Source organism: Staurois parvus, unplaced genomic scaffold (assembly GCF_062004578.1).
Source record: "Staurois parvus isolate SC_StPar_1 unplaced genomic scaffold, SC_StPar_1.0 ptg000399l, whole genome shotgun sequence".
Lineage (NCBI taxonomy): Eukaryota > Metazoa > Chordata > Amphibia > Anura > Ranidae > Staurois > Staurois parvus.
The window spans coordinates 361,349-388,354 of NW_028318195.1; the positions used below are offsets into that span (position 1 = coordinate 361,349).

Genomic DNA, 27,006 nt, shown 5'->3' on the forward strand with positions numbered 1-27,006 from the left:
GTCAGTAAATGAGGATGTAAAGGCGAAATCTATGTGAGTCCCATTGCCCAATGCGTTTCACTACTGCCTCATCCAAACCCCACAGGGCAGCCTCAATGGCCACCCCGATGCGAGGCATAATAGGACGCATCCAAGCCAGCAGCCGACAGGCATTTGCGAAAAACAGACACAAATTGAAAATGGGACAGAGGAGACCCATCAGCATGCACAAAAAAGGACCCAGACACCGCTGGACGGTGGGAGATATAATCCTGCACCGCACGCCCAGGAGAACCCGGAATAGCAAAGAACCGCACCCGTGCGCCATGGCCCAATTGGTCCGTTTTCGACCGGCTGATGCACACCTCAACCCACGAGCATGAGACATCCCATACTAACAACCCTCCCATAACCAATTTAGAATGACTAATGAGCTCCCCAATCCTCAAGACCCCCCAAAAAAAGCAACCGCAAAAGTCATCTGAAATAAACCAACCTCATAAACCAAGGTACAGAACACCCCAAACACTCAAACAAAGTACACAACAACGTAAAAGAGACCGGATGGCGCGCATCCCTATGCCGATGAGCCCTACGATAACCCTTAAGAGCCTGTCAGACCCAAAAATCCTTTGTGAAGTCCTGACAGCCTTGCATTGTAAATAAAGGCCAACTGGCAATCTAGAGCAGCCACCAACACGCCCCGCTCAAAGTTCCTGGTAACAAAATACATGGACGCGAGCCGCACTGCCGGCCCCCACAGATCCAGGCCGGCCTGTCGTAACAATTCCTGCCAATCAAGCCACACCTTAGAGCACACAGAACGAACACCAGATCCATCCAGCGATGACCCCAAAGCAATCTCCCACAGCTAGTCGGGACAAGGAACACCGTGTTGCTCCGCAGCCGGTGCCAACTCTCGGAATCTGTCCCACTGAAAATGAGACAAAGCATCAGCTATAGCATTATCAACTCCAGGGATATGCACAGTGTAGAGAAAAACATTCAATTGAAGGCAATGCAGCACCAAGTGGCAAAGCAAGGAAATTACCGACTGCGAAGAAGTCGAGACACGATTAATGACCTGAACCACACCCACATTATCGCAGTTAAAACGCACCTTCAAATCTCCACCGCCAACAAGACCAGAAAGAGCTCCAGCAAAACCAGATTTTGAAGAAAACCTGCAGACTGCCAAGACGGCCACAGCCCGTTCACCCGGCCGTGTCCGTAAACAATTCCAAATCAAAATTGCTCACCGGGCCGGCCATCCGTTAAATGAATCTAAACAACTGTACCAGACACATAAGTTAGCCCTATGCTCCCGAGTCAGGCGAATGAATTGAGAAGGCGAGGTGACCCCCGACAACGCAGCCGACAACCGTGTGCAGAACACCTGACCCATCTGCATAATGTGACAGGCAAAATTCAGCTTGCCCAACAAAGACTGTAAAGTCCTAAGCTAGATCTTGCGCTTACCCATGACCATACGAATTTCAACCTGGAATGCCAACAGTTTGTCCTCAGGCAAACGACACTCCATAGTGCCAGAATCCAACACAATGCCCAGGAAAGCGATCCCCAAGGCCGGACCCTCTGTTTTCTCCACAGCCAGCAGAATCCCAAAACACTCTGCAATGTGTTGCAGAGTGGCCAGAAGAACAGCACAAACATTTGAAGCGCCACACATAGAAAATCATCCAAGTAATGGATGACGGAATTCACTCCCGAAACATCCCGCACGACCCACTCCACAAAGGAGCTGAACATCTCGCACAACATACAAGAGATGGGACACCCCATGGGAAGGCACTGATCCTCATAAAATGCACCCTGCCAATGACAACCCAACAAGTGAAAACTGTCTAGATGAACCGGCAGCAACCGGAAAGCCGATCTAATGTTCGATTTTGCCATGAGAGCACCTCACCCTTAACGACGCACCCAAAAAACAGCTGCATCAAAAGAAATATAGGACACCGAGCACGACTCGGGAGCGATGGCATCATTAACAGACCCCCCTTTTGGGAAGGAAAGATGATGAATCAGCCAAAACACATCGGGCTCCTTTTTGGGTACTACCCCCAAGGAAGAAACAACCAACCCCGGCAAGGGTGCAATCGGAGATGGACCACCCATGCGGCCCAACGCCACTTCCTTACGCAACTTATTTGAAACTACCCGCAAATTTCGTGCCAACGGCGGAATGGAAGCCAAATTACAAGGGATGAAAAAACCCTCAGAAAAACCAACCTACAGCAGCAAAGCAGCCTCCCGATCGGGATATCTATTTAGGAAAGGCCGCATCCTTTCCACTCTCACCGCTGTAGTCTCTCTTACCCGCAAGCTCTCCATGCCGGCTGGCTGTACTTCTCCTTTAAGTTAGGCACATTCATATGGGATATTTGCACACCCTACATATTGTTGCAGCTGCAATGACAGCTGTGTGCAAAGAGCTGCAGCCACTCAGCCCATAAAATGCAATGACAGGCTGATGGCATCAGCAGCTATTTGTGAGTGTACCCAAATGCAGCAATTGGCTGCAGTGATTGTGGCTGGACCCACACATCCATCCACAATCATCTGTCCCTAATCACAGGTAATTGCTGGCTGTGTAAATAGTCATGGATAGGTGGTGCCACTGGCCTTTCATTGCATTGCATTGTATGGTTCTTCACACACAACTGACATTCCAGCCACAGGAATTTGCAGGGTGTGCTAAATGTGAATGTCAGTGCCATCAGTGTATATTCATAGCAAACATCAAAATGTGATGTGATCACAAATGCTGATCTCTGTGATTTTGACTGTGGTCATATTCAGTGAGTGGCAGGTCAGTTATAACCCTTAAAATTGTAGATCTGTAGACATCATTCACACAGGCTTTTCATCCTGTATAAGAGCACATTGTAAAGGAAATAACTTTTGGAAAGCAGTTGTAAAGGCTTTTAGCAAGCTTCCAGCATTTCTGTTAGTGCTTTAACAAAAAAACAACTTCAGTTTCAGTATGGAGATATTAGACATTAGATCTCAATGGGAGTGCTGTCACCATAAACAATCAGGTAACAAGCTTCAGCAGGCTTTCCACAATTTTCAATTTCTTTGATTTTTTTTTTTTTTTACATACTGTCACCAAAGCAAGGGCACTGTTACTATGGTTACATTGTACTGCTGTGGTGGTGATCATGTCAATGGCATATCACTGTATGTCACTGCCACAGCAGTACAATGTTGCCATACCTGTGCTGCCACTCACCGTGTTCTTGATCACTGCACCAGCCCCAATGTCCCTGATCACTGCCACACCAGCCACCTTAAGGCCTCCTTCACATGTGCAATGCTCTCAGAAGAGTGATCTGTGTTTGGTGATGTTCTCTTTAGAGCGCATTTGGCAGGTGGAGAGGCACTGTAACCCCTTCATTTGAATTGGTCACGTTTGGCAGATATAATCCCTGCCACGGCTGCAAAGAAATGCAACGCAGCCAGAGCATGTATACAGACCTGGCCGCTGCCTCTGCAGCTAAACGGGAGCAGTGCTTGAGGGGCAGTAAAACTTTAGCTCAACCAGAGGTTTTACCAGCCCTCCATTCTCATAGTGCAGCCAATCATAGTCATTAGGGGATCATCAATACACCAGAGCAGTGTGGCTAGAGTCAATGTTCCTGGTTGTCACCACACCTGACCAGTGTAGGCAGCAACAGTTTTCCTCATCACCACCACAACAGCCACAGTGTCACCAGACCCCAGTGTAAGCCAGCAATGGTGTCCTTGATTGTTGCCACACCAGTTCCTGTGTAAGTCAGTAACCGTGTTCCTGATTGCTGCCACGCTAGTCCCCAGTGTCACCTGACAGTGCAGCCAGCAACAGAGTTGTCTGGCACTGACCTTGGCTTTTTTATTGACTACATTTCTGCCCGCTGCCTGGATCAAATATTTATTTGCAAAGAAGCCAAAAAAGCACTAGCTGTCTCAAAAATGTATATAAAATTCATAGGGTACAGTGCTTCATGACTGAGTAATTGTCATCCAAGTGCGACAGCACTGGGCAGGAAGAGTGTGAAACAGTCGGGTCCTGAAGTGGTTAAATAACCCAGGATCTCCTTGGACCCATCAGATTTCTTATTTCATTTTCATTAAGGGTAAAAGTTGAAATCTGACTGGTCACTGTTGGCAAGTTGTTTTTGTTGAGAATTTTTTTTTTGCTCCACTAACTCTTAGTAATATTTTTGCATGCAAAGCAAGTACAGACTTGTCGTTTGTGTCTATATACAAGTAGTGAGGGTTTCCATCTTTCTTGTAACTAAATCTATGGGGATGATTCATTACTGATTAGAGAAGAAATAATGAAAGTGGAGTTGTTCCCTATAAAGTTTTTGTTTCATGTTGAATTTTTTCCTTAAAATGGAATATGGAGTCTGGTTGGTGGAAAAGCTATCTAGCCACAAGCTTGCAATCAGGCTTCTTCATTAAGGTCTTAAAGGTAGCACATGTGGAATATGTCTCCTCCTGAGTGTAGAGCAGTGTTTCTCAACCTTTTTTCAGTCAAGGCACCCTTTAAAATTATGGACAGTCCTGGGGCACCCCATTCTAAAATGTGAAAAACTATTCTAATAGTTTTATATAATGCAGCAACATCCACACATGTAGGACATCCAGCATTAGAGGTGATTTATTCTTCCAAAGCAAATACACTTTTGCACACTGGTACCGACTAGTATTCCTATGTTTCTTTTCTCCCTCGGTTATTATCCATCACTCAGCTAATGTGACCCCAGCACTGACAAAGAGGGGCAGGGGAGGGTCAAACTAGGATGCTGTGCAGGCAGCTGACATCCTGTTTATCAACTGATGATGTTATTGGTTTTCAGGATGCTGGTGGCTAGCAGGTCGTGATGGTGCACAATTAAAAATTGTGGCTTTGTGTAACTAAAAGGCAGGCTTGCTCCACCCGCTGGCTTGTATACAAGTTTTGGGCATTTTTTAGACATTTTGCCAAGGCACCCTGAAGAAACCTCAAGGCACCCTGGTTGAGAAAGGCTGGTGTAGAGGACTAAAGAAAAGCTCACATACATGGCCGGTCAAGGATTTTGTTCGCTGCTCTGCTCAGATCTGTAATTTATATGGACCTGAATGCAACAGTGTAGAAGTCTATGGACCCATTAATACTGCTCTGTTTCAGTCTGTAGCATTTAGTTGCATAGAAAATGCATAGAAATGCATAGAAAAATTGTGTATGTGGTCCGATTTTGCTTGACTTTCAGGTTGTGCACACAATAATGTTTGTGCTGATGTTTACATTTGTACTGAGTAAATGGACCCTATGCAGTGCCACTGGTCCCTATTGAGATCACGGCCAAAATGCAATAATCAGCAATGCATAAGCAGTGAAGACAACACAGATGCAGAATGACTGAAACAGTAAAAGTTGGGGTCATTCTGGGCCTGTACCACCGCAGCATGAAAAACTTATTCTGGAGAACTGCAGATACAGAATGTGGGCATTTCAGCTCATATGGATATAAGTAGATGTATGCAGCAGGAAGAATGTTTTATGCAAGATCTTTCTGCATATGGCCATGTAAATGAGGCCTTACTGGGATATATTATATGGGATGTGGGGGGTTAGAAGGGGCACCTGGCACCAACTTTATTTAAGGAATAATTCCAGGCATTGGCATGTTATACATAGTTACATTGGTCCAGTGTGGACCAATGTTACTATTTATAGGACATACCTAGTCGATGGGGCTGTAAGCTGGATATCACTTAAGTAGACAATGCTATTTCAGTGATCTCCACTTGCAGCTTGTATTGTCCACCGAAAGTTAACACTGGCAGTGCAAACAACAATGAATATTTGCGGCTGCCGACAGCCTGTCATTATAGTGTAGGCCACTCGCAGCTGTCAAACCCAGCAGCAGGAAGCACTAGATTCCCGCCGCTGGAATAAGCGGCATGGCAAAATGCCCATATGAATGTACCCTTGTGCTCTGTTAACTTTTTTGACCTGACCCGCAGACCAGGAATGTGAGAGTAGCAACGTAATGCACCACTGAGCAGAGCCTACACATGCAATGGATGCTTACATAAACATTTTTTTATTAAAAACTATACAGAAGAAACAATGTATGCAAAACACTACCATATATTAATTGCATTAATGTCACAGATATATAGGGGTTTATTTACTAAAGCTGGAGAGTTCAAATCCGGCTCACGTCTGCATAGAAACCAATCAGCTTCTAACCTCAGCTTGTTCAATTACGCTATGACAATAAAAACTGGAAGCAGATTGGTTTCTTTGCAGAAGTGAGCCTGATTTTGCACTCTCCAGCTTTAGTAAATAAACTCCATATTGTGTGTGCTCTGGGCCAGTTTACAAATTGACAATCTGTTGTAACCATTGGGTATATCTGATCCTCAGCACCGCATCTCAATTATAATATGATAGCAAAAAAGGAAATGAGTAGAAGGGACTTTCAAGGTGATATATTGTCTACCCTCCAGAAAACAAATACAATTACAAAATTGTATTATAAAATCATTTTAAAGTGGTAGTAAAGTTCATTTTTAATGTTTACTGTAAATACCTCCTAAAGTGTGCACCGTTTAGGAGATACTTACTTGTGTAGCAGCTGGCGCATGCGCTCTGAAGCAGCGGCTTGCCGTTCCTGCTAGAGCTCTGTGTGAAACAGCATGGATCCTGTCTGAAACAGTGTTTCCCGTGCAGTGACATCATTGCAGCTTGGCCATTCAAAGGACCAGAGCCCGCAAACCTGGAAGGAAGACCGGGCGAAGATGGAAGCCCTGCCAGCAGTGACAGCATTGCACTGGAAGGCTTTATTTTAAGGTTAGTTTCACATAATGTGCTAGTTTTTGATGCATACTAGCACATTATAACTTTGCCTTGCAGGGGAAAAGTGTTTTTTTTCTTTTTTATTCCATTTTACTACTACTTTAAAAAAAAAAGTGGGTTAACACACCTCCAAACAGACTCCAAACAGATTTTAAGATGATTTTGTAATAAAATGTTGTAATTTTGTTTGGTTTCATGTGTGTTTTCCTGGAGTAGACAATGTAGCACCTTGAACAACCCTCCTGCTTGTTTTCTTTTCTGCTAAATTTATAATCCCTGTGGATCCATAATAAATACTTGTATAAATAGAGTTTAGAATATAACAAAAAACCGCATTTGATCAATCCCCTAGTCCAGTGGTCGGCAAGCCGCGGCTCGCGAGCCACATGCGGCTCTTTACAAACTTAAATGCGGCTCTTCTGTGTGCCGGGCGCCCGCTCCCCTCCCTCCTCTCGGGCGGCCGCCCCAACAGTCAGGATTCTGCAGCTGTCAGGATGTAGGCGGGGCAGCCAGGATGTAGGCGGGGCAGCGTGACGAACTCCTCTCCTCTCACAGTCCGCCCTGAAGACCAGAACGGCGCGGGAACACGGCGAGAAGAACGCGCGGAGCAAAGGTAAGTGAATTGACACAATATGGGGAATGAATTACTATAGGGGGGATGAATTACTATAGGAGGAATGAATTACTATAGGGGGATGAATTACTATATGGGGGATGAATTACTATATGGGGGATGAATTACTATGGGGGATGAATTACTATATGGGGGATGAATTACTATGGGGGATGAATTACTATATGGGGGATGAATTACTATGGGGGATGAATTACTATATGGGGGATGAATTACTATATGGGGGATGAATTACTATGGGGGATGAATTACTATATGGGGGATGAATTACTATGGGGGATGAATTACTATATGGGGGATGAATTACTATGGGGGATGAATTACTATATGGGGGATGAATTACTATATGGGGGATAAATTACTATGGGGGATGAATTACTATATGGGGGATGAATTACTATATGGGGGATGAATTACTATGGGGGATGAATTACTATATGGGGGATGTATTTTCAGTTTTAAAAATTGTGGCTCTCAAAATAAATTTCAATCGTGGTTTTGGCGAGATTTGGCTCAGTTGAAAAATAAGGTTGCCCACCACTGCCCTAGTCAGTCCAGTGACAGTGACATTACATGGAAATAGTCTGGAAGGAATACCTAAGTAATGATTGTTTAAAGTAATGCTTTTCATTTCCTTTAATTGGACGTCTTCAGATAGGGATATGGAACACACTGTATGTGCATAGTGCTAGAAGTCTGTGTTACTTACTGATAGCTCCATCAAAGCTGTGCACACTGATCTTCTGTGGACTCACCGACTGTCTAAACTCTGTTTTTTCCTCTGGAGACATGGATAATTCTTTGGCCCTGTTTTTCAATATCCTTCTGCAAGACATTTTAAACAATACATTATTTTCAAATGTATGCTCACATCCCACACCATATTCAAATACTCCAAAGGGTAAAACAAATCCTAATGCCTGAACTACTTTGACGTGTTCGTAAAACTGTTGCTATCATTGCAATTACTTAGTGCATCTATGTGAATTAATGAATGAAAAATGGTAATTGATATCTCCTGTTTTTTTTCACTTCTGCACTGTATCTATGAAAGGATCCATGGTTATCACACAGGCTAAACTTCTAACATGTCTGTCATTGTTCATCTCCATGACACAGTGGATTCATGAGACTTGTAGTTTGCACAATGCTGTAAGTACTGTATGCACACCCAGACGTTACACAAGTGGTGCTTAGTCTTTTGAAGAGCGAGGGCCACTCAAGATTTGTAAATTGATTGTGGGCCAAAGTGAAATTAAATGGTTCAGAAATTATTTTGAATAGCATAATGAACATTTTACTCCTGCAGCTTTTAACTTTCAGCTGTTGCAGGAGGAAAATGGAGAGGATCAGTTCATGTATATGCCACCCCTCCTGTTCTTAGTGTAAAATAAAATGTGAGAGAGAGGCTACATGGGCTCCCTGGAGCATGGGTCGGGGTCGTCATTGCGATCTCTAATGCTACACAAGTGGTTGGAGAGGTAAAATAAATCACAACTATGGGGTTTTACCAATCCCCAAACCGTAAATGTAAATAAGCCCTTACTGGCCCAAGCCCCCTATAAAGCTGCTTTCACATGATGTGCTGCGGTTTACCAGTACCTGCAGCTTTCGTACAGGTTAGCTGTGCTTTGCCATAGACTTCTATTATATCTTGCAGGTGTTGTGCACTTATGAAAGTGCACCAAAACTCCTACATTCAGTTTGAGGGCCACATCAAAGCGATTTTGAAATTGTGCGACTTACAGTGAAGTCGCACGATTTCAAAATCGGGTGACCTGCCGATTTTGCAGATGTCTATGCACATCGCAACAAAAGTAGTGCATGACCGCTCTAATAGCGGACAATATGGTGTGACTTGGCATACGATATGCAAGTCGCATGGCATGCAAATCGCACCTGATGTGACTGGGGTGTAAGGGATACACAGTCACCAGATGGTATTGACCACGTATCTCTAAGACGGGCAAAATTTGCATTTTACATTAAACAGTGGTGTGGCGTTTCAATTTCAACTCTTTTGTCTGGATTCGCTCTCTCTTTACTCCTTTTCCCCTCCTGCGCAGGTTTTCTTTTCAGCAGCAACTCAAGAAAAATACGGGAGAAGAGGCTTGCATAGCATAAAACCTTTTAAAACTTTATTCGAATCCAATATAAAAAGAATTCACATTTCTGTGTGTTATACAGTATTGTTTAACAAATGCCTTACTGAACACCACTACCTCCATGCATAAGGAGTGGGGTCACCAATATTATCCTGTTTGATATGAGGACATCACAGACTAATCCCATTCAACATGTTTCGTTTAAAAAGGACTTCCTCAGGAATGGCATCTATGCTGTCATCTAGGCAGCCTATGTACAAAAATAAAGGCCTCCTCCTTTCTGTCACAATTAGCCTCTTAATCGTCCAACATAATTTGATGCCTCCAATGGAAAAAATTTAAGTTTGAAATGTATAATCTTTATAAAAGATATATACACCTTCCACCATATTTTATATTAAACAATTACCCCTACTCTAAACATCTACATCTTACAAATATCAAAACCTCTTAACAGCTCCACCCCAAACTAATAATCCCATAGTGATCATTTTCATTCTGCCAAAACAATCTTGCAACTGAACCTGAAAAGATTTTCAAAAACACAACATAGCAACTCCACCAAAAACTGATTGATCACATAGTATTTTGAACTAGACCATTAAATGTTAGATTCAAATTAAAGATAACCCTCCTACATCATCCAAATCCTCTCTGGGTTCTACTAATTTGCCCATTCTAGTGGTCTTTAATATGGGGGGCTAGATGGAGGGCTTCTGTACAAGAGTTTATTTATTACAGGTATATATATATGTATATACACACACACACACATGTATTGTATATTCACATCAGTCCCTGCAGTTGTCTAGTTTTGACAAAATCAGTAATTTACAAAAGTTTGTTTATGCTGTCTTGTGGGTTCACAGGTAGTTATAAGGACCTGGCATTTCTGGAAAGATCAAAAGATATTTTCTGTACTTGCTAAAAATAATCTTAGGTTGAAAAGTAGAAATGAATGCAGCCACCAAATCTATGGACTGGTAAACTGAAATATATAAAATTTTTGTTCTTGGGTTAATTTAAGACTTACGAATCCTTACGTTTTAAGTATACTAAAATCAGCCTGGGGGGTGGAGCTGGCTTCCAGTGAGTGAGCAGTGGGTGGTCGGAGCTCCAGCTGGGACATATCATCCTGCAGCCATCCTGACAAGCAGAGAAGCGTAGACCTGAAGGGGGGTTCAGGCGGGTGAGCACCTCACAATGGTGAAAATCGGGCAGTCTGGAGGGAAATCCTCAGGAGAGCACCAGGCTAGATTTGCCTGGGGCTCTCAAGATGGCGGCCGCGGCTGGGTTACACGTGGAGGAGATGGTGGAGCTGCCACAGTCATCCTCTGCGGCTGTGAGCACTGTGCCATTGGAAAGCGCCTTACCTAAGAGGGATCATTCCTCTACAGTCTGTGTAGGGACAGTCTGTGGTCAGAGGAAGGTGAAGGGGACTGAGGAGAGGGAGAGCAACAGGAGCCATCGCTGAAACAGATCATGCCAGCCATACATCTCTGTCAGACAGCCCTCACAGATCACATTGGTGGGCTTAAAGTTGATCTGTCCTTTGTGAAGCAAAACATGCAAACAGTTAAGGTAAAAGCTACTGAGGCCGAACGACGGATCAGTGATTTGGAAGATATAATCCATCCTTTAGAAGGATCTGTGCAGAATGCTACCAAGGAGCTGACAGCTCATACTGGCAAGCTGGGAGACATAGAGGACAGTCTGAAACGCAATATTATCAGGCTGGTGGGCTTCCTGGAGGGGGCTGAAGGAAATCAGCCTGAGGATTTTCTGGAAAGCTGACTTAAGGAACATATGGAAGCTCATACTTTCTCCCACCTATTTGCCGTAGAACGGGCGCATAGAATTCCAATGTGGGCTCCGCATCCAGGAGCTCCTCCTAGACCTAGAGTACTTGGAGAACTTGTTTACAATGGAAATCGTATATATATCCTGATTTCTCTGCAGCTACGCAGAGGCAGCAAGCGAGTTTTGTTCATGTGAAAGTATGTTTTGTTCATGTACGGTATGCTATATCCTGCTAAGCTGAGAGTGGTGGATAAGGGTACAGTACACTTTTTCACTAGCCCAGTGGAGGTCTCCTGTTGGCTGGATGCCAGGAAGCACCCGAGTGCAGTGGATGGCCGAATGAAGGGTTGACCTCCTATATGGATGTCTCTTATCCTAAAGGGAACTTCCTGTATCCTTTCCAGACTTCTGCTGTAGGGGCTGTGTTCTATTGGGTCCTGCGAGAACATTGAGCTGCAGGTGGACTCTCTGGCGAGTTATCTGTTGAGACTTTGCTCTCTGAAGAAGATTGCCGAATGACTTTATATTAGGTCCTTCTGTGACAATACTTTGATTTAGTCGGGAGGTTTGGTACCTGAATTTTGTGGTTATTTACTGTTAATAAGTGTTTCCCTACGTGCCACTTCGGATAGGTGATTCTGTCTCTATAAGTTTGTTTGGAGACCGGACCCCCTATATAGGTCTTGGAGGGTTTGGAGTAGACCTTTGACCCCCAAGGTCAGTTATCTTTTTATGTGTTATAGGAACAAAGCACTCAACAAGTTGGGGTTGTGTGCCGGGAGGGGGGGAGTTGGCTACTGTTCTTTCGTGTTACCAGGATGTGCTGCTTACCTGTTCATTTTCTGCTATATATTAGGGGATTGTTGTGCCCCCTTAATGTTTACACTGGGATTGGCGGGGCTTTATGGCTCTGGAGCTCTTTTATATGTCGGATATTTATGATTTTATGATAATGGCTCAGTTGATCAAATTGATATCTTGGAATGTCCGAGGCCTAAATTCTAAACGAACTCTGGTTTTTGACCATATCAAAAAACATAAACCTCATATTATATTGTTTCAAGAGACGCATTTGCGGGGCTCTAAGGCCATGGCTCTACGGCATTTTTGCTCAGGTTTATCATGAGGAGTACTCCACCTATTCCAGGGGGGGTTGCTATTTTACTTGCTAAATCTTTGAATATACACGTCTTGAGGATTAAGATGGATCCAGTGGGCAGATTTGTTATTTTGGTCTGTAAAATCTTTACCCCGTGCTTTACTTTTGTGAGTATATACTGTACATTCCCCCACCATTCTCCTTCGCAGTGTTGGAGGATATTTTCTCAGTGGTGATCTCTGCAGCAGAGGGGGCTTTATTGCTCCTGAGGGATTTTAATGTGGTCTCTAATGCTGCTCTGGATTGCCAGGGATGTGTATCCGGGTCTTACCCGGTGTTAGCGACATGGCTGGAGACCCACGAGTTAGTTGATGTTTGGTGACATAGGCACCCAGGGGTAAGGGAGTTCTCTTGCCATTCAGAGACTCACCGTACACTTTCTCGAATTGACATATTACTTTCTACGATGGATGGTCTTTCATTGGTTAGCCATGTTAAGTATCTACCGAAGGCTATTTCTGATCATTCTTCCATGGAAATCAGTTTACAGCTGGGGGTACGTTCTGGACTTAAGCATTGGCGTATAAATGCTGGATAGTTGCAAGAGGACTATGTGAAACTAGGTTGTTTGGAGGCAATATATTCAAATATTCTTTATTGAAGTTTTTTTTCTTTCAACTTTTTTTTTATTAAGGTTTTCCAAGTCAGTAAGAGAAAAAGGTGGTCGACTGTAACAGTAGCCATAAGAACATCACATATTGTCCAAATGATGCAGAGTACATTCAGCATTACAGAACATTATCTGATATATAAACCAGAACATAGCAGTGCACACTTCATTACCCAAGCTGGCATATGTGATGGGACAAAATTTTATCCAATGCAAATGCAGTCGAACAAGATTTAACAACAGAAAAGAAAAAAAAAACAATATAAACAGGGAAAAGTAATGAAAAGAGGAAAAAATCCAAGGAAAAATAAGGAGAAAAAAGGAGGTTCAACATATCCAACAGAATTCAACAAGACTCCAACATCCTTGCCATATGGTCCCTTACTCTTATAGATCAGAGCTTTTGAATAAAGTGTTCCAGCATTGCCATTTAACTTCAAATACCCTTATAGTGTGATTTGAAAGTGCGTAGGCTCTCTCATACAGATAGTGGGAGTGTACTCTATTAATCACCTCCAAAATAGGAAGAGATGTAGAAGATTTCCACGCTTTAGTAATAGTTAGCAGAGCAGCTATTAGAATGTGGGTGATAATTGTTCGAAATTGAGCAGAAAATAAATTCAATGTAATATTTAATAATGCTAAATGAGGATTTGGATTTGTCTGCACTCCTGACACCCGAGAGATTAAAGCAAAGACATCACTCCAGAATTCCCATATATTTGCACATTCCCACAAAACAAGCAGTAAACTTCCAACCTCACCACAAGCCCTCCAACAAGAAGGCATTGCATCGGGGTATATTTTTGCGATTTTATATGGGGTGAGATAGCTGCGATACAGAATCTTAAGAGAGCTATTCCAGTGGTTACTACACTTTGAAAGGCTGATATTGCAAGACCAAGCTGCTTGCCACTCTTCTTGAGTGAAGGTTCTTCCCAGCTCCCTTTCCCACTTCTCAACACATGCTATCACTGAATTGTCAGAATCATACTGCAAAAATCTATAGAACCACGAAATGCCCTTTTTTAGTCCAGCAGGGTTCAATAATGAATGCCAAATCTTAGCATCCACTTCTACATCTGAGCTATAATTGGTGCCCTTGTAGGCCCGAATCTGAAGAAATGGGTATATATTGCCCCGCACTTGAGAAGCATGGATGTCTGTAAACCTGGAATAGCCCGCTTTTCTCAGGGATCTGTTCATAGGTTGTTAACGGTATGTCTAGTTTAACCTTAGGGGTAGATGGGGCGGATTTAGATAAGCCTATTACCCATGCGCTCAATGTTGCAGAGCCAGAGGGAAGATAGGTATGACTTAATTTTGGGGAGATAATTTTCGCAAGTAGTAGAGCCTGAAGATCCCCAGCTGGAACTGTGCTTCTCTCTATTTGTACCCATAACATATCCAAGGGGATCAACCAGTTCTGAAGCTGATCTAGTAGTGCAGCATGGTAGTAGGTATATACAACAGGGAAACCTACTCCCCCTCTAGATTTATGCTTAATGAAAGCCGAAAACGGGATTCTGGGCCTCCTACCCCCCAAACATATTTTTTCTATGCAATATCTAGTTTACTATAGTAAGAACGAGGGATGAGTATCGGAATCGTTCTAAAATAGTATAGAAGTTTAGGCAGGATCAACATCTTAAAGGCCGCTATTCTGCCCAACCACGAAAGCTCATGTTTACCAATTGCTAATAGATCTGTTAATATCACCTGGTATAGTTCCTCATAATTAGCCTTGAACATACTAGAAGAAGGTGAAGACGCCTGGATACCCAGATACTCCAGACGCGTCGTGGACCAGCTATACAAAAATGTATTTTTAAGACATTGTAACAATGCTTTTTGTATATTTATAGGGAGTGCACAGGATTTAGTAACATTGAGTTTGTAGTAGGAGATGTTGCTAAACATTTGGAGTGTAGAGGAGACTGCTGTTTATGAAGTCAATGGGTCCATTATGGTAAGTATCACATCATCTGCGAAGAGGCCAATTTTTGGAGAAAAATTTGCAGTTCGTATACCCGAGATCAAGAGGGCACATCCCTGTCTGGTTCCATTTGTGATAAGAAAGGGGTCTGACAAGGCATTGGATGTAAAAACTTGTGTGGAAGGCACTGTATATAATGCCACAATAGCCGAATTGATATAGCCATTGATACGGAAATTGTAAAGAGTGGAGTCGAGATACTGCCAATGAACTCTATTGAATGCCTTTTCAGCATCCAATGCCAGGAAAACAGTTTGCGTTTTTACGTAATTCAGTAATCCGCAATAGATTAAGTACTCTGCGTGTGCCATCCGCTGCTTGCCTACCTTTAACAAACCCTACTTGGTCTGATTGGATAAGAGAAGGAGTCACGGTTAACAATCTGCTAGCTAGAATTTTAGCATAAATCTTAAGATCCGTATTGAGTAAGGATATTGGGTGGAAATTTTGGGGGCAGTCTGAGGATTTCCCCAGTTTAGGCAGGGTGACAATAATTGCTTTAAGCATCTCTGAGGGAAAAGTAGTATTTTGTACCGCCTGCAAGAACACCTTCTTAATATGGGATAATAATATATCTTGAAATTCTATGTAGTATTCTGCAGCAAACCCATCTGCCCCAGGCGACTTCCCCTTTAGTAGTGCTTTATTTGCGGCTACTATCTCATTATCTGATATAGGTTGATTTAGAATATCCAGCTTAGCCTGTGTCAAGGTCCAACCTTTCCTCAGACCTTGTGCTGCTCCATGTGCTGGCATTGTCATGGAAATTTTGTATTTACAGGTTGAACTTTATAGTGTTATTCATATGTCTCTCGTGTGGCTTAATTAAAGCTCTGAAGGCTGCAATTGGGCCATGCGCATGTACAATGTATGTATTACAGTACTCAGCTCGGTAATGGATGAGATGGCAGATCTGCGCTTATAGACCGGTGTGTATACCACCACGGCATTCGATGTGAATGCCGCCGGTGGTAGGCCACGGGCCTGTATCCACATATCAGCAGCATAGTACCACATGGACTTTGTACCGCAAGGGGCCAAGCAGTGCGAACTCCGTGTGTAGGCTCATGTATATCTTACAAGCCATTACCGACCTGAACTGTATCTGGATGGATGTGTTTTAATAAAGATCGTATCGGGCCCATTCAGATACAGACTGACACTGTTTAATCTAAGGGATGCTTGTACAGGGAATGGACATACTACTAGGAGCTGATAGGATGGGAAGTTTGCTCTCCACCGAGAGCTCATGGGGGAGGGGAGGACTGGTTCAACTGGCTTCCAGTATAGATAAGAGGAAATGCTACACTCCAAACAGGATGTTCATTCTCATGTATGGACATCCCTATGCATTGTTCTGTGGGAGGGGATTGCCCTGACCCTCGTGTGTGGGGGCGTGTGTGGGCGTGTATGTGCTTTAATAAAACAAGAGCCTGGGGTTGGACCTGGGCTCAGAGTGAATTCCAACTGCAACCAGAGAGTGTCGCCTGATCATTCCTGGGTAACGGGAGCTCCATTTCCCCACATCTCAAGATAGCTAACCCAGTTGGAGGCGCAGGAATCGTGGAGATAAGCTGCAGTCGCGGTAAGCGAAGTTCGCACAGCTTTATGGGGGATTTCTGCGCATCCAACTGCGGGTACTCACGGTAAGGAAAAATTCGTTCAAAGCGAATTTCCAAGACAGCATCCATCCTTGGTGTCTGCAAAGCATTGTAGGATCCTTTATGCTTTCAGCCCTCTGCAGCTCCTCCCCCAGGAGGTGGCGGCTTATCACATATAAGTCTGCTGTTTGTGGCTGTCCATTGCATTCGTGTCCTGTCTGTTGCACAACGGCAAGCTCCTGTTTAGCTACTCATTGCTTTCCTGGATACCGACTCGGCTTTGGCTAAGACTTCTCCTGGCTCCTGACCCCGGCTCTGGCGACCATTCTTCCTGGCTCCTGATCCCGGCTCTGGCGATGATTCTTCCTGGCTCCTGATCCCGGCTCTGGCGACGATTCTTCCTGGCTCTTGACCCCGGCTTACGATTTCCGCTGTTGGACTTGCATAGACTCTGTCTTATTTTTATATTAATAAACCTACCTTTAATTGCACCTCCTTGTGTGTCTGGCTCCTCGCTCCCTGACAGCCTGTTCCAATTGAGGTAGGGAGATATTTGCAAAAAAATTATTGATAAGGTCAGGGGTAGGTTGAGGTGCATGTGAATCATCTTTCAGATTATATATTTGAATATAGTAGGTTCTATTGGGATGGAAGACCTTTTCCTGAGATTGAGAGTCTATCATCGAGGGGATTGTAGTCTTAGCCTGTTTGACATTTATGTAGGAAGTCAGCAGTTTTCCAGCTTTATTACCTTGGGTATAATTAGTTTTGGCTCTTCTGAGGAAATTTTCGTGTTGGAGTAATAGGATTTTTTTAAGGGCTATTCTATTAGTCTGTAATTCCTGTAATACCGTAGGAGAAAGACATCGTTTATGTTGAGATTCTAAGCTAGCGATCTTAGAAATCAGTTTTGCCATGACTCTTTGTCTACGATTTTTCTCCCTAGAGGCTACAGTAACATGCCTCGACAGGCGCGTGATCTGACCATGTCATGGGATGAATTGTTGCTTTAGTAACATGTTGCAGAAGTTGTATATCGGTTAAAAAATAATCAATCCTAGAGTAAGACCTATGCGGAGCTGAGTAATATGTAAAATCTTTCTCAGTCATGGAGACATCTCCAAGGATCATAAAGATTTGATTCCTGTATAGTTGGCGCCATAGAATACCATACTCCGTGGGACTGGCCCGAGACATCCAAATATTTATGGATTACAGCATTAAAATCGCCGCAGTAGAGTAAGAAACCCTTCTGAATTTTCATGACTTTCTTCCTCAGGGAGTTGAAAAAGGAGATTTGGTTGACATTAGAGGCATATAAATTCACTATCATGTAGAGAACATTATTTAATGCACACAACATTATTATGTATCTTCCCTTCCGGTCAATCTCCAGGGAGTGGAGGGAAAATGTTACAGAGCTTTTAATGGCTTTTAAAACCCCACATTTTTTCACAGGGGCATTAGCCGTGAACACCTGTGGGTACAGTTTGTGTGAGCATCACGGAGGTTGGTTTGTGGAAAAATGCATGTCTTGCACACAGAAAATATCCCCATGCAATTTTTGTGCCTCGTTCTACATCATACTAAGTTTGTAAGGGCTATTGAGACCGTGCGCATTCATAGATACAGTATTCAGTACCATACTAAAGTATATAACATAGATAATGCATGCTCGCCATCTAGTGGTCTATAAAAACCCAGCAGTGGACCGTTATAGCTAACCTGCTTGAAGCCACTCACTTCACTCAGCTCTCTTTGATTTGGATACATAGGCAAACCTGGAATCAGAATCATTGCATTGCCCCGTAGTGATTTCTGCAGTTGCCGATACTCTGTTGGAAAAAATTAGAAAGAAAAACAGAAGAAACAAAACATACACAGTATAAACAAATTGCAAATAACTTTAAGTGAACCAAATCACTTCGACGTATTGGGGGGAGAATCCGGGAACCGCAAGCAATGACGCTCGGCATTTTTACGCGGTGCTGGGCCAGTGAAATGCCCTCTCAAGGCACGATCAAAGCATGGGAGTACATAAGGCTAACCAGCTACTTTGTCCCATTCCGAAGTAACTTTCTTAGGGGAAGATATGGTGGCCGGTGACTCCTCTCCTGCAGGTACAATCCCCTACTTCTTCGCCAGTCGGAGAACCTCCTCCGACGAGCTGACAGTCAGTAAACGATTGTCCCATGTTATCAGCAATTTCATGGGGAAACCCCATTGATATTTTATATTATTATTGCGGAGTAATTTTGTAAAGGAGATTAACTTTTTACAAGCAATGATGGTATACTGCGAGAGATCCACAAATAGGGATATTCCATTGTATGGAGTCGGTAGTGGATTGTGTGTTCTAGCGAAGATCATCAATTCCTCCTTTACATGGTAGAAGTGGATTCTAGCGATAATGTCCCTAGGAACATGATCGGGAAGAAAGGAATGCTTCGGCAGCCTATGCGCTCTATCCACTATCATATCTCCCTCTGACGCATGTGGTAACAAGGTACTAATCATCTGCTGGATATATTGTCTAAGGTCTGCAGCAGGAACAGTTTTGCTCACCCCCCCCTAATTGGATATTGTTCCTGCGTGAGTGGTCCTACAGATCTGCCACTTTTAGTTTCAGCGCTTTCAATTCCTCTTTCGCATCATTATGAACATCCACTAACTCGTTGTGGGCAGACACAAACTCGCCCATTTTAGTTTCCACATGACTGACGCGCTCCCCCAGACTCTTAACCTCTGCATTTACTTGAGACACAAAACTCAGCATATCTTTATGTAATGAACTTTTAAGGGTAACAAGCATATCTTTCAGAACTGATGCAGTCAAAGGCAGAGTTTCAGCAGGGTAATCTTCCAGATGTTCAATAAACTCCTTTGCAGCAATATGAGAATGAGAAACAATAGGTTGCTCACCTGGAGGCTGATGGTCTGAAAAACAGAGCTGCTTAGATTATTAAGGGCTGCTGGGAGGTGTAGTCCCCTCTGTGTGTGCAGGGCTTGTCTGCTGGGAGCTCTCCTCTGCTGCCTGCTGCTGCACGGGGGGAGAGACACTAGGGCCGGCGCAATCTTGGTGGGAGGGGCCACCTGCTGGAGTGAAGAACTCCGTTAGTTTGCGGGTCCACGCTTTGATTTTACGCTTCCCCATCAAGCAGGACAGGTCCGGGGACTGTCAGACAGCAGCCAGGGGTGAAAGAGACACTCTCCTCTGACCCACGTCGGTGTAGCACGCTTCGGTTCCCGGAGCACACAGCTCAAGCAGCCATCCCGATCCTTCCTCAGTTTTTTTTTTCCAACAAATATAGTAACATGTAAAAGACAGACAGACAATGTTGGTTCTTTGTTGTACAGATGATTAGGGTAAAGGTTAACAATTCCATCATTTACCACTATAATAATGTATACATGTACTAAAATGAATGTTTGATATTGGAATCAGCTTCAATCAATTGTAAGACAACTAAGAACCGTCCGGGATAAGGGGAGGAAAAGGGTATGGGAAAAAGGAGGGGTAGGAGAAATTACATCAACAGGAACAACTGTCAGAGCTAGAAAGTAGAAAAACAACAGCATATCAGTCAGGATAGTATTGTATACTCCGGTGAGGAGTCATCAAACTTTAACTTTACAATTGTGGTTAAGTGACCACTGAAACCATGAGGAAGCAAATTTTGGGTATGATAAGTTGGCAATGGCAAATCTCTTTTCCATGTCGCATAGGTAATTTATATAATTAATTACCATAGTTATTGAGGGGGGTGTAAGCGATTTCCATAGTCTGGTGATATTATATTTGGTGGCTAATAGAATATGGATAACAATACAGCGGGACCCACAAGGAACGTTGTCTAAGCCAATATGGTATAAAGCTAGGGCAGGGTCTGGGCGCACTGTGGAGCCTATTACTTCGGAGATTAATTTAAAAATACTATTCCAAAATGATTGTAGGGATTTGCAATACCATAGTAAATGTAGTAGGGAGCCTAATTTTCCGCATTGACGCCAGCACTGTGGGGAATGGGTAGGATAGATTTTTGAAAGTTGGATTGTGGTTAAGAACCTTTGATGGAGGATTTTTAGGTAGGATTCAGAATGTGTGGCACATCGGGAGGATTTATATGTGAGAGTAAAGGTTTTACTCCATGTTTGATTGGAGAAGGATCTGGAGAGTTATCAATTCTCAGTTGTGAAGGGATGATGTCATCAAGGGGAGTTTTAATTTAGTGAGAAAGGAGTAGAACATGGAGATCCCCTTTCCTGGGTATTTAGATTTATGTAAGTATTGGAATACTGGGGTTGGGAGAGTGGAGGTAGATGGAATCCTTTTCAGAGTGAATACAGTGGGTAATCTTTAGCTAGTTAAAAGTATTCCGCTGTGGGTAATAAAAATTTGTTTTGGAGCACCTGAAAGGGTACTATATCTTCTGCTGAATAGAGGTCTAGGACTAGGTTAATATTACATTTTATCCACGTGTTTAGGTTGAGATAGGGCATGAATGAGTGTAGAGAATTAATGGGTATCGGTATTGAGGTAGTTTCAGTGAATTTGTAGGAGAGGAATGTGCACCAGGCCACTAGGGAGGCTGTTATGCAGGGATGATTAGTGGAGGTTCGTGTATGGTCTATCGAGCTTCTGGTAAGGAGGTTTTATGGATAAAGGGGAAGGAATAATGATGTTTATAAGGGACCACATTTTTTCTTTAGACGGATGCCACCAAATGTATATTTGGTCGAGAAGTGTAGCTAAGTAATATGAGTGTATATGGGGGAGACCAGCTCCTCCTTTGTGGAATGGACGCATTAATAAATTCGTGACACATCTAGGGCGTTTTGATTCCCATAGAAATTGGGAGAATTGTTTCTGGATATTGTCGAAGAAAGCTTTGGGTGCTGGTATAGGGAAGGTTCGAAATATATACAATATACAAAATGTTTGGGTAGGATAATCATTTTTAGGGCTGCAATATGTTCTAATTTTGAAAGGCCAAATGTTCGAAGTCAGTGGATTTTTTTCGGTAGGGATTGAAAGATTGGGTTATAGTTGGTATCAAAAATCTGTGAGGTGGAGGGTGTTAGATGAATTCCTAGGTAGGGTGTGGAGTGGTTGGACCATATAAAGGGAAATTGTTTTGAGAGGCGTAGTTGAGTTTTCAGAGGTGTGTGTAAGTTTAATATTAAAGATTTGTTCTCGTTTAATTTGTAATAGGAAACTACAGAATATTGGTCAAGTATAGACCTGATTCGAGGTTGAGATTGGGAAGGTTTGGTGACCATTAAAATGGTATCATCAGCAAATAAGCTAATTTTGTGTTTGGAACCTTGGCAAGAAATGCCTGTGAATAGACACTCTTCTCTCAATTTGATCACAAGAGGTTCGATAAATAATGCAAAAACAATAGGGGATAAAGGGCAGCCCTGTCTAGTGCCATTGGTGATGATGAAAGGCTGGGATAATATGCCATCATTAGGAACCCTGGCCGATGGGTGTGAGTAAAAAGACATGATAGCATTTTGTATCCATCCTGTAATACCGAATTTTTGTGAATCATCCCTCATGAATCCCCAATGGATGCGGTCAAATGCCTTCTCTGTGTCTAATGAAAGGATCAGAGAAAGTATTTTTTGATATTCTAGGCAATTCATTAGGGAGAGTATTCTTCTAGTGGCATCTGGGGCTTGGTGCCCTGGTATAAACCCTACTTGATCTGGGTGAATCAGATTTGGAAGATCAGGGAGTAATCTGTGGGCAATTAATTTTGCAAATAATTTCATATCTGTATTTATGAGAGATATGGGTCTGTAGTTTTGTACGAGTTGGGGATCTTTACCCGGTTTAGGGATGGTAGTGATGATAGATTGTAGCATTTCTTTAGGTAAGGAACCAAAGACTGCAGCATGATTGAGGAGGTTCGTTAGATATGGAGAGAGGATGTTAGCAAAACATTTACAATATTCATTGGAATAACCGTCTCCTCCTGGGGATTTGTGAAGTGGTAGTATTTTAATTGCTGATGCAATTTCTTTGGGGGAGAACGGTTCTGAGATAGGGATGGAAGTGAGATTGAATTTCTGAAATGTTGTATAGAGGTGGAGGTCGGTTGGATTGTTTGTCATCATTGAGATTATAGAGAGATTGGTAATAGTCGGCAAAGGCGTTGTCTAGGGGGTTGGTTACCGGAGTGTTGGCTACGGGGTGGCGTACTGAATTTATTTTAGATTTGAGGCGATGTTGTTTTACCGATCTGGCAGGTAGTGATCTGGCTTTGTTTCCAAGAGAGTAATATTTCGCTTTAATTTTCTGTAGATTGAGGTCATATTTGAATAGTAGTAAAGAGCAAAGTTTATTTCTAAGTGCCAATAAGGAAGATGAATTGATATCACTAGGGTCATGTTTGTTTAATTCCTCTATCCTTTTAATGGATTTTAAAACCTCTTCAATCTGATGCCTTCTCTGGGTAAGAATTTATGAGTTTATTTTCATAAGGATCCCTCTCATATAGGCTTTGTATATGGCCCATAGATTAGTTATAGAGATGTCAGCTGTGTTGTTTGTGTCAAAGAAGAGAGAGTGAGCTTCTATGATAGTTTTCTGATTAGTAGGGTCTTCCAGTAGAGAGGAGTTGAGTTTCCAAGGACGTGAGGTGTAAAATTTATTCGAGTGTCCTAGGGTAATGCTTATGGGAGCATGGTCAGACCATGTAATTGTGCCTATTTCCGATGAGGTGATATTTTGCAGAGTCCATTTATCAAAGAGGAAAAAGTTTATCCTTGAGTATGAGTGTTGAGAGGGAGAGTAGTATGAATATCACAACTCGATTACTGCAACTCCCTCCTTACTGGCCTGCCTCGCCGCAGGCTATCCCCGCTTCAGTCGATCCTGAACACGGCAGCCAGACTCATTCACCTTAACAACCGCTCCGTTTCCACCACCCCCCTCTGCCAATCCCTCCACTGGCTTCCGATTGCTCAACAGATCAAATTCAAAATCCTAACACTGACATACAAAGCTGTCCATCATACTGCCCCAAACTACATCACCGACCTAATATCCAAGTACCACCCAACACGCACACTCCGCTCCTCTCAAGACCTCCTTCTCTCTAGTTCCCTAGTCTCCTCCTCCCATGCCCGCCTCCAGGATTTCTCCAGGACATCACCTATCCTCTGGAACTCCCTAGCCCAATCCATCAGACTATCACCTACTCTCCTCTCATTTAGGCGCACCCTGAAAACCAACCTCTTCAGGGAAGCCTACCCCACCCCCTGCTAATTGCTGACCTCCTCCACTCTTCCTACCACTCCATTCCCAGCTATCTCCTCCTGTACCACTATCCCCTCCCTCCTAGACTGTAAGCTCGAAAGAGCAGGGCCCTCGAACCCCTCGTGTATCACATTGTATAGTTTTCGTACTGTCGCATGTTCTGTCTCCCTTTGTAATGTACAGCGCTGAGCGAACTGTTGGCACTTTATAAATACTGTATAATAATAATAGTCTCTTTCCGCCCCATGTTAGCATCTCCATATGTCTTATAAGCAATTGGTATGTAAGAAGTGGTTCAGAGAGTGAGCAGAGGGGTGTTTTCCTGAAGAAGAGTCTAGGTGGACATTTCTGATTATATTCAAGTATCCTATTATTAGATTGCCTTTTCTGAGTGTCGAAATCTTGGTAATTAGGTGTTTGCAAAACTGGATTTGCTTAGTGTTTTGGCCATATACGTTGACCAACGTGTGTTGGGTATTGGTAATGAGGCAGATCAAGATGTGGAATTACTTTGGGGATCAGCTTATTCTGAGATAAATTGGAAGTTTACTGTATTATTTATTGTTGTCAGAACGCCATTTTTCTTTTTGGAGTTACATGCAAGGTAAAGAGTTGGGAATTGCTTGATATTGAAGTTGGGTGTTTTGGTGTTGGCGAAATGCGTTTCCTGGATGAGGATTATGTCCGCTTGGAGAGAGCGGGCTTCCTTGGTTAATGTTGATTTCTTGAATGGAGAGTTACGGCCCCTAACGTTACGGGATGCTATTTTATGAGCCATAATTGTGTGAGTAGAAGTTTGGGAGTTGCTTCCAATGGAATATTATATCAGTTAGTACTCAGTATCTGTTTGTGACAGTAATCATTGTTAAGGTCAGTCTGGGATTCATGCGAAGTGAGGTTGTAAGTGAGTCGGTTCTGGGAGAGTAGGTTAGGTCACGTACATGCAATTCGCGTGGTTTCTGTTGCCTTAGTGCAGATGGAGGGTACAGGAAAATACAGGACTGGTTGTTACAGTAGAGAAATAGTGAGCAAAGAAAATATAAAAAGATCTTGTTAAAAATACAAGGGAAATGGGTAGCAAAATTTAACTACTGTTAACTGGGGGTGAACCGGTAGCCATGACATTAACAGATAGTCATGGTGTAGAGAACTTGTCATTCTTTCAATTGTGAGAACTATGCCGAGTCATTCTAGCTACTAATGTAAAAAGGGAGATGTATAGCAGGATGTTGTAAGGGAACAGGGAACTTTGTAAGGTCCAATCCCTGTCCATATGTTGAGGATGGTGCGAGGTGCGCTGAGGGTCTTCTACTGGCAAGATATGCCAGCTTACAGACTTCTAATAGTGAAGTATTTGCCCTGTCATTTAATAGTAAGCTTGGTGGGGAAACCCCACTGGTATCCTATGCCATGGTTGCGGAGTGCTTTAGTGACAGAAATTATTTTTTTCCTGTTGCTGAGTGTCGCTTTAGATAGATCAGCATATAGTTTGACACCCGCATACGGTTGTGGGAGAGTTGTCTGAACTCTCATTGCCGCCATGAGCTTTTCTTTGATATGGTAAAAATGTACCAAAGCATCTCTAGGGATTGAGGCAGGTAAGAAAGTGGGTTTTGGAATTCTATGTGCTCTGTCAATCGCTAGTTCCACATCTGTTAGCGACGGCATGAGGTATTTCATTAGTTGTTGAAGATAGGACATCAGGGTATCAGTACTGACCGATTCTGGGATGCCACGGAATTTTATATTATTAGACCTTGAGCGGTCTTCCAGATCTGCTATTTTGAGTTTTAATTGTTGTAATTCTGAGTCATGTTCTGCATGAGTGTCTACCATGTTGTTGTGGGCCGTGTATAGGTCGCTCATTTTGTTTTCAATATGGTTCAGTCGTTTCGTATGTTCTTGTACAGTGTTTGATATAGGGGCTATAACCGCTGGTATGTCGCAGTGTGGAGTTTGCCTTAATGACAGCAGCATATTTTTTCATTGTTAGCTCAGAGACTGGCTGTTCAGAAGCTGGAAATGCTTCAATGGCAGATTGCAGCTGTGACTGAGCCTCATTCTAGGCCTTGATTTTGCTGGGCTCATGGTGGGAGGGGGGAGAAGACTCACCCGGGTCCCCATCATATAGTGTCATCAGCAGCCTAGGGTCTGGAGTGGATTGTTGTTTGTCCCGTGAGGGAGTGGAGGAGCCGCTCTGTGGGCCGTCGGCGCCATCTTGGCTGCAGGAATCGCGGGCCGGATAGAAGTCTTTTAGCTTCTGTGGCTGACAGGGAGATTTGCGGCATCGGACCATAGTGGCAGAGGTTACCGGGAGGGGAGACCGTCACCTTGGTAAGTTCGAGACCTGCTTATGGGTTGTAGCCGGTGTTCGGCCGGGATGGCTGAGGAGCTCCGTCAGTGAGCGTCCATCACCGGAGCCAGCCGCGCATGCGCCCTTGGAGGTAATATAAACCATTATTGGATGGACAATTATACTGAGGCTGATATGTCTAACCAATGGGATGCATTTAAAGCAACTCTCAGAGGTGCCTATATGAAGGTAGTAAGGGATTTCTCTAGAGCTCTGAGAGTTGATGTAGAACAACTTGAGACTCAAGTGTACCTGGCTGAATACTCATATGTTGGCGATCCCTCTTCTGATAACTATAACATATGGCAGGCATATTTACACTTGTATCGTGTTCATTTGGCAGAGCAAGTGAGTAAAGGTCGAATGTATCAACGTAGATGCATATTTGAGTTTGGGGATAAAAATGGGAATCTTCTAGCTTTTTTAGCCAGACCATCCTTCACTCCAATTTCTATACTGAGCATTGGTAATCTCCAGGGCAATATTACTTTATAAATCTTTGCATCAGTCTCAGGGTGATGTTTCGGCATCCTCTATGTCAGAATATTTAGCATCTACCTCTCTATCGGTACTGTCATGGGAAGACAGGGAAGGGTTGGTAACAAGCTATTACACCAGAAGAGATTGAGGTTGCGATTGCTTCTTT

The 27,006-nt window shown here is 43.2% G+C and overlaps 1 protein-coding gene across 1 annotated transcript in view; it reads right to left on the reverse strand.

Moving 5' to 3' along the window:
* CFAP276 (cilia and flagella associated protein 276) overlaps positions 1 to 27,006 on the reverse strand; it is a 283,349-nt gene that overhangs the window by 48,098 nt on the left and 208,245 nt on the right. Inside the window, exon 4 of the mRNA XM_089686470.1 lies at positions 8,179 to 8,294. Within this exon, the coding sequence (XP_089542596.1) occupies positions 8,179 to 8,294 (116 nt within the window). The remainder of the gene's footprint in view (positions 1 to 8,178; positions 8,295 to 27,006) is intronic.